The sequence below is a fragment of the Crocuta crocuta genome, unplaced genomic scaffold, assembly GCF_008692635.1.
Source record: "Crocuta crocuta isolate KB4526 unplaced genomic scaffold, BGI_CrCroc_1.0 scaffold330, whole genome shotgun sequence".
NCBI classification, from domain to species: Eukaryota; Metazoa; Chordata; class Mammalia; order Carnivora; family Hyaenidae; genus Crocuta; species Crocuta crocuta.
Genome location: NW_027530521.1, coordinates 3,759,207 through 3,768,179, shown reverse-complemented (window position 1 = coordinate 3,768,179; position 8,973 = coordinate 3,759,207). Strand labels below are relative to the sequence as shown.

Here is an 8,973-nt window from a genome sequence, read left to right as displayed (position 1 = left end):
GGCGGTGAGGGGCGACCCCACCCCCGCCGGGGCCGCTCGCTACTTCTCCAGCTGTGGGAGCGCTTTGGTTTCCGCGCCCGCCCGCGGGCCCGCCCCGCGCTTGGGTGCCCACCTGTCTGCCTTGCCCACGCCTACCCCCGCCCGCACCTCTCCTGTGTTTCCGGACCCCGCAGCTTCCTTTCCCGCAGGGCCCACCCTGCGCGGTGACCTCTGCCATCCCGCTGCCACCTCCGTCCCGCGAGCTGCGGGGCGCTGCTTGCCTGCGGGGCGCGTTCTGGCGCGCCGGGCTCTCCCGCGGCCCGTGGGATCCCGGCAGGTTCTGGTGCGTTGTGCCCCAGCGCGGAAAGAAGACTGGTGGGGAAGGTGGCCAAGGATGCCCTGAGTCTGGGCATCGGCCCGAAGCTCAGAGGCGTTTGGAGGTTCACTACTGGCGGTGGGAACCAGACCTATGTGTACAGTTTCGGGACTCAAATGATTGCTTGGTGTAACTTACTGGGAGCTGCTAATCTGGAAGGGTCCGTGACTTGCTCCTTGTCTGAAGATGCCTTGAAATAGAAACATGCCAATTTTATTTTTTAAGATTTTTTTTGATGTTTATTTATTTTTGAGAAAGAGAGAGAAGGAGTGCGAGCAGGGGAGGGTCAGAGAGACAGGGAGGCACAGAATCCGAAGGAGGCTGCAGGCTCTGAGCTGTCAGCACAGAGCCTGAGGCAGGGGCTGGAACTCACGAACCCTGGAGATCATGACCTGAGCGGACGTCGGATGGATGCTTAACCTACTGAGCCACCCAGGCACCCCAAACATGCCAATTTCAACTCTTCGAAGTCCGTTGAGTGCTCTGAGGACTTAAGTTGGACTTGGTTTGTAAGTTTCAGAGCTCAGCGGCTATTCCCGGTAGTATATGAGTCAGTTTCCAACATTTCTCACTTCCGCTGACTTAAGACTTCTGGCTGCATATGGTGGGTATGGATAGGTTTGGGTCCCTCACGTTATGCTGGCTTCGCTAATGGAGGAATGAAAAAGGTAGATCTAATCTAGGGGTTTAAAGGTAACTGGGGGAGGCATGGAGTTTGAGAGCTCAGGCTCCAGAGCCAGGCAACTATCCTCCAAATCCTAGCCTTGGCATTTTCTAGTTTTGTGACATTGTGCAAGTTCCTTAGCCTTCCCGTTGCACTTTCCCTGTCTGTAAAAAATGAGGATAATAATAGCTTGTTACATGGCACTGTTAGAAAGATTAAATTAACGCAAAATGCTTCAAACAGATTGTAGCACGTAGTAAGTCCTCAATAAAGTTATTAGTATATGTACTGTATTATAATTACCACAAAGAAGCATTTTTCTCCCCCTTGAAAACCATTTTTAGGGATGGCCAGCCATAATATTACTTTAATGATAAAGAACCCTATCAGGTAAGGCAGTGAATTGCAGATTTTCCTGGCTTTGCTAATATTTGGTTCCTTTGTTTTCAGGCAGAGTTGGGTTGAGTTCCAGTGTAGCAGGGGCCCTGGGAGTTCAGTTGTGAGGGGTCTTCTAGAAAGGTTAAGACAAGAGATTGTGACTCAAAGCATTGGACTAAATGGACTGGAGATAGCCTGAAGCACCAGGGAAAGGGTTTTCCAGGCAGATTTTAGGAATAAATAGTTCCAGGAACAGAAAATGCAGCTCATCCTGACAGCTGAGTGTGGAGTTAAAAGATTTTTCCAGTGACTCAGTGCTTGACAGCTAGCCAGGTGATTCCAGTGTTGTGCAGGGACAGGTTTGATGTGTTTCAAGGGAGATAAAGTTTGTAGGGCTTTCTTGTGAAATTCTTGTTTCATCCAGGTTCTGGTGTGACATGGACCATTACTTAGCTGAAGACCCTTTCAGTCTGTCGTCTTCCCAGGAGCTCAGCATCAGGGGCTTTGAACATGGTGGTGGCAGTGAGTGTCCTCTTTGGATGCAAAGATTATTCCTTATTTCCTTGGGTGATGGTTTGGGGAATACATCCTTCCGTGCATCTGTGTGTGGAAACTGACTGACTGCAAGGACATGACAACCAGTAGAAGGGACAGACTGGCAAATATTTATTTTTATTTTTATTATTTTATGTTTATTTTTGAGAGAGAGAGACAGAGTGTGAGCAGGGGAGGGGCAGAGAGAGAGGGAGACACAGAATCCAAAGCAGGCTCCAGGCTCTGAGCTGTCAGCACAGAGCCCAGTGTAGGGCTCCAACCTGTTAACCATGAGATCACGACCTGAGCTGAAGTGGGACGCCTAACGAACGGAGCCACCCAGCTGCCCCCCAGACTTGCAAATATTTAATATAACGGCAGATACTGTGATAAGGTACATAAAAGGTATGTGGGTGCTCACCAAGAAAGTTCTCTATTTCTGAAGCACCACTGAGTAAGGGACTTTTCCCCCCATGTCTCATTCTTTCCTTTCCTTTCTAAGGAAAGGCTTTCCCCCTCATTTTATAATAGTTTTTATTCTACCTCAGGCACTCACAGTATCTATCAGCTATTTGGCAAAAATTTGTGGGAGCTCACTTAGCCTGTGCAGGGCGTACCTCGGAAATGTGGGTTTATATCTCGGAATAGCCCTCAGCCACTGGGGGGTGGGCTTCAGTGGATGAATGCTTCCAGTCCTTCAAAGAGACAGTTCAGAGGTGTGTTCTGGATAGTCCTGCAGAGGGATCCTTCTGCAGAGAACAGGAGCCCATTTCCCGCTCAGTGTGGTAAACCTAATGGCTTTCTGTTCTCCTCTCCTTTGTCCCTCACTCTGGCTCTGTGTGCCACTCTGCCAGCCACCTGCTTTCAAGCTTCTTTCCGTAGTTTGGCAGATCATACGCTGAGACCATTGGTACTAGAAGTGGCTCTGGAAAGCCAGCCCGGAGGCTAGTATTGTGAAACTGGATCCTTCACCCTCAGATGGCAACGAGGCCCCCTCTGCTGGTATTGGTAACCACGGGGACCCTCTGGTGTCATAGTCAGGTGACTCTTGCCCGCAGCTGGAGGGATGCGGTGCAGGGAGAAGGGGAGGCAGGGGCTGGTACAGGGGCTCTAGCACTTGGACAGTATACGGACAATGGTAATGATGAGGCTAGCGGACGTGGCTGTCTCTTGTCTTCCTTGGAGCCTTGAGGCAAGGTCAGGCCAGAGCAGCCAGCTATCAGCTCGGGATGCACCGTGAGCACCAGAAGGCTCTGTGGCAGCGTCTCCTGTGGCTGCAGGGCAGACTTTTGAACGTCAGGCCCAGAACTTAACCATAATTATGGCAGAACTGCAGAGGAGGCTGACTGCACAGCCTTGGCAGGTGGCCTCTGCTAAAGTCAGGCGTGAGACCAGTGTGGAGATCTTTGGGTAGGGGCGTGGAGAACTTTGAACTCCCAGATTTCCTTGGATCCTCTGGGCGAGCAGAAGTATCCACTGCTTTTTGGACACTCTGCAAAGACTTCACGACCTTGCTTAAGGCTGTTCCCCTGCGGGATGGTGTTTATCCTCAAGATCTGCCTCCCCCCAGCCCCCAGATCTCAGCGCTGCCTAAGCGGCAAGTACAGTGTCTGCTGCTGGAGAAGTAGCTTTTGTACGGACAGGGCTGTAGGACCCGGCTCGCAGGAGGGAGCCGGGGCTGGGGGCGCACGTGTACTGCCGAGTCTGGAGGGTGTCAGGTGAGGAGTGGGGTAGCTGTGGTCTAAAGCTGCCTGGGGCAGGCTGTGTTGCTTTGGGAGCGGTCTCTTGGGATTCAGGATTTAACTAATGATCTTGCAAGAGTGACTAGAGCCAATCTGCTGGACAGATTCCTTGAAACTTGGACGTGACAAGGATCGGTACCCCTGGTTCTCAGCTGGGGCGATTTGGCCTCCCTGTGGGGCATTTGGCATGTCCGGATATGTTGTGGGTTGTCAAAACTGGGGGGTTGTTTCTGCCTTCCTGCAGAAAAGGATGATCTGGCTCAAAATGTCAGTGGTGCCGGGAGGGCCTGGCCTACGGTAGAGCAGGTGGAGATGCCAGAGCTGTCTTGGCTGGGTGTTGAGGAAGGGATCAAGGGGTGTAGGGAGGCGGAGATTTGAAATCGATTTATTACTTGAGGCCAGTGTTCCCGGGAGGGCTCACTCCCTTCTCTCTGGTAGCAGGAATACCCAGGGAGGCCAGCATCTCTGAGAAGCTTGGTGTCGGCTGTCCCCTGGGGGCCAGAATTGACTTCAGAAGGTGTGACGTGGAATTGGGTTCCTGAGGGCCTGTGAGGATGACGGGATTTGAAATGGCAGAGGCCAGGTGGCAGCACTAGCCGCCAGAGTTATGGTGGGCCAGCACTCATGGTGGGCTGTAAGGCCCAACTCGCAGCTGTGTGTCTTGACCCTCGGTGATGCTGATAGAGTATGGTATTCTTTTTTGGGGGGGTGTATTTATTTGTTTTGGGGGTGAAGGGCAGAGAGAGAGAAAATCCCAAGCAGACTCTGCACTGTCAGCATGGAGCCTGACGTGGGGCTCCAACTCACAGGCCATGAGATCATGACCTGAGCTGAAACCAAGAGTCAGGCGCTTAACCAATGGAGCCACCCAAGCACCCCTAGAGTATGGTATTCTTTTCTTTTTTTTTTTTTTTAATTTTTTAACGTTTCATTTATTTTTGAGAGAGACAGACGGTACAATCTGGGAAGGGGTAGAGAGAGAGAGAGGGAGACTCAGAATCTGAAGCAGGCTCCAGGCTCTGAGCTGTCAGCACAGAGCCCACTGCGGGGCCCGAATTCGTGAACCACGAGATCATGACCTGGAGCCACTCAGGCACAACTAGGGTATGGTATTCTTAACGGTGGTATATATGGGCAGCCAACTAGGGTATTGCTTGACTTGTTTTACCAGAAAAATACCCCAAGAGCGGGCAAGTAGAAGCCTGATGTCAGCTGTTGTAATGGAAAAATGACTGTTCATCCTCAGTTTTCAGACATGAGCTCAGATCCATATCCTGTGGATTGAGAGGGAGGCTGGATCTCTTTGAAGAGGACTTTGCAACGTCCCTGCAAATATAGACAGATGTTCACGCGGCCCTTCCTCAAGAAACTGCAGCTCTTTGTCAGACTAATGGTACATCAGGGAGAGTATAATACCCAGATCTTTTGGGGGTTGTTGGGTACAGAGTATGAGCTGGTAATAATGCCAGGCAGCCCTCAAGCAGTGGTGGGCAGGAGTTGGGAGGTAAATGCCTTAGACTCTCATCCTTCAGAGGGTCAAGGGGTAGTCTACATGATTCTTCAAGGCTTCCCAGCACTCCTAAGGGCCCCTTTCCCCACCGCAGTGGCTGGCTTAAATTGCGCACCTCTTTTTTGCTTTCCTTCCTTCCCTGCCTCTCTCTTCTTGCTAGCTGCTCTGGCTTTCTAAGATCACCTCCCAGGTAAGTAAACTACCTGCACCCCCATCCTTGTCTCTGGTTCTTTTTTGCGGGGGGGTGGGGCTGGGAGACCAAACTGATGAGTAGAAGGAAAATGTGATGCCTAGGATCTCATGTAGGAGCATCAGCTCCTCTTCTGTCCAGCCCTTCTGCTGACCACCTGGGACTCCGGAGCCTGTTTTCCTTCCCCCCAGCGGAGTTCGGTGGCTCCGGGTCCTTGCCGGCACCGGCTGGTGTGTTTAATTCTTGAGAGCTTGTTTGGAGGTTCTAGCAGGGGAGCGCTGCTACTCGTATACCCTTGACCGAGGAACGGTCCTCCTCTAGCGGGGAAGGTCGTCCTCTTCGACCGAGCGCGCAGCTTCGGGAGGGACGCACATGGAGCGGTGAGGGAGGAAGGGGACACCCGCCTAGCCAGCCAGATCAGCCGAATCAACCCTGGCGATCAATGGGGTGACAGATGTCGCAGCCAGATCGCCCTCACATCCTGGTGTGTTTAATTCTTATATTTCTTGTGCTCGTGGGTAGATGGTGTCTCATTGTAGTTATAGTTTCCCTGATTAATGAGACTAAACATGTTTTTCAAAAGTTGATGGGCCGTTTTTGTTTCCTCTTCTGTGAAATTCCTGTTTAAGTCTTTTGTCCAGTTTTCTGTTTTTAGTTTGTTTGTTTTTATTTTTTTGTAGGTATTCTTTATTCTGATTGCGAGTCCTTACTGGTTATATGTATTGCAGGTGTCTACTAGTTTATTGATTGTCTTTTATGGTGTCCTTTTTTTTAAAAAAAATATTTATTGAGAGAGAGAGAGAGAGACAGAAAGACAGAAGGAGCAGGGGAGGGGCAGAGAGAGAGGGAAAGAGAGGGAGAATCCCAGGCAAGCTCCACACAAAATTTTAGCGTAAAGCCTGACATGGGGCTCAATCTCACGAACTGAACTGTGAGACTCTGACCTGAGCTGAAATCAAGAGTTGGATGCTTAACCAACTGAGCCATCCAGATCCAGGCGACTCTCTTATCATGTCTTTTTTTAAAATGTTTATTTTTTTTGAGAGAGAGAGTGTGAGCAAGTTGGGGAGGGGGAGAGAGAGAAGGAGACACAGAATCTGAAACAGGCTCCCGAGCCTAATTCGGGATTCGAACTCATGAACCGTGATATCATGATCCCAGCTGAAATTGGACACTCAACAGACAGCCACCCAGGTGCCCCTGTGGTGTCTTTTGATGAACAAAAATTCTTTTTTTTTTTTTAAGTTTATTTATTTTTTGAGAGAGAGTGTGCAAGTGGGGGAGGGGCAGAGAGAGAGAGGGAGACAGAGAGCCCAAAGCAGGCTCCATGCTGTCAGCATAGGGCCTGACTTGGGGCTTGAACTCACAAACTGCGAGATCATGACCTGAGCCAAAACCAGGAGTTGGGCGCTTAACCAACTGAGCCACTTAGGCACCCCGATGAACAAAAATTCTTAATTGTGACACAGAACTTATCATTTTATCTTTTTCTGGTTTGCACTTTTTTGTATTTTGCTTTAGAAGTCATTCTCTGCTCAGAGCCATAGAGATCTCTGTTCTAAATATTTTATAGTTTTGCATGTAACGTGTAGCTTTTTAATCTGCCTTGGATAGATTTTCCTCCCCTCTGGCTGCTTTTAACATTTTTGTTTGGCTTTCTTTTCAGTAATTTTACTTTGACATATCTAGGTGGGGTTTTCTTTGTATATTTTCTGCTTGGACTTAAGATCTTGAATCTGTGAGTTGTTATCTTTCATTGTATTGGGAAAAACCTATCAGAAGACAGCTGGATTCTCATATCTATTTCTGTAGTCAGTCTTTGCAATACCATGGATCACAGGGCAAAATGAAAATGAAAGTGAAAAAATCTTATCAGTATTATTATAAAAACACTTCAGAATCTTTGAAAGGGTTGTAGTGACCTCCCGGAGCCCTCGGACTACTTTGAAAACCACCGGTGTGAGTTTTTGGTATTAAGGTTATACTAGTCTCTTAATGTAAGCTGGGGAATGTTTCACTGTTTTTCTGAAGTTGGAACTAATTTGTGTAAAATTGGAATTATTTCTTGAATGTGTAGTAAAACTTGGAAAATCTGGGCCTGGGATTTTCTTTCTAGGAAGATTTTTTAAACTTTTGATTTGATTTCTTTAATGTTAACAANCCCAGGTGTCCTGAGAAATTATATATATAATATAATTATATAATTATGTAATTTATATGTATGTATTAAATACATATAAATAACATAATATATAATGTATTGTATATAACATTTTAATTTTAAAGTTATATATAATATATACAATATATGTAATAATATAATATGTTATATATATATAACATATATATATAAATTTTTTTTAAGATTTTATTTATTTTTGAAAGAGAGCACAAACCAGAGAGATGCAGAGAGAAGGGACAGAGGCTCAGAAGCAGGCTCTGCGCTGACAGCACAGAGCCCGAGGTGGGGCTTGAACTCATGAACTGCGAGATCATGGCCTGAGCTGAAGTCGGACATTCAACCGACTTGGAGCCACCCAGGTGCCCACCAGAAATTATATTTTTAAAGAATTTTTCTAGTTTATTTAAATTTTCAAATATATTGGCATAAGTTCATTGATATCATCTTACCTTTTTTTTTTTTTTTTAATGTTTATTTTTGAAAGAGGGAGAGAGACAGAGTGCGAGCAGGGAAGGAACAAAGAGAGAAGGAGACACAGAATGTGAAGCCGGCTTCATGTTCTGAACTGTCAGCACAGAGCCTGATGCGGGGCTTGAACTCATGAACTGTGAGATCATGACCTGAGCCAAAGGTAGAGACGTAGCTAACTGACTGAGCCACCCAGGCGCCCTGATATCATCTTCCCTTTTAAATACAGGCAGCATTTAGAGTTATGTTCCTCTTTTCATTCTAGATATTTATTTGTGCTTTTTTTCCCTCTTTTTCTTGATTAATCCTACCAGAATTATATCAAATGTGAATTTTATTCATCTTTTTAAAAAAGCAAACTTGAGCGTTTTTGATCCTTCCTATTTTGTTTTTTAATTAATTACTGTTTTTCTTTTATTAGTTATTTCCTTCTATTTGGGTTTATTTTGTTGTGATAGTGCCTTTTCATAGTCTGTAACTTGTGAATATTGTAAGCTCCTGTGTGGATTCTATTTTTGTTCCATTAATCCCACTCCTGTTACATACGAAATCAGTTTTTTTCCAAACTGTGGGTGACCCATTTTTGGGTGATTGAATTGATCTAGTAGGTAAGGCCCGCATTTTTAAAAAGCAGAAGCATAACAGAATGGAAAAATTTAGTATTCGTTACATATTCTATGGCTAGTAGTGGGTACTAAGATTACATTACATATTTTTGTCAACCTTTATTTCAAATACAAACACACGCACACACCTGTGTCTGTTTGGGTCAGTATAAAATGTATTTCTTATGGTAGGTTTTAGTTTAAAAAACACAACCAACCAAAGCTTGAAAGCCACTGTGTTCATTGCGGTTTGTCTAATTTCAGTGAGGATTTCAAACCTCTTGGCACATCACAAACACCAAGGAGCCTGTAGCCTGGAAGGTTCCGTGACTCCGTTTTAGACCT

At 46.7% G+C, this 8,973-nt stretch overlaps 1 protein-coding gene across 1 annotated transcript in view; it reads left to right on the top strand.

The window, feature by feature from the left end:
• Positions 1–4,993: 4,993 nt before the first annotated feature.
• EXT2 (exostosin glycosyltransferase 2) overlaps positions 4,994–8,973 on the top strand; it is a 134,170-nt gene continuing 130,190 nt past the window's right edge. Inside the window, exon 1 of the mRNA XM_077767460.1 lies at positions 4,994–5,066. Coding sequence (XP_077623586.1) covers positions 5,016–5,066 — 51 coding nt within the window. The 5' untranslated portion in view covers positions 4,994–5,015. The remainder of the gene's footprint in view (positions 5,067–8,973) is intronic.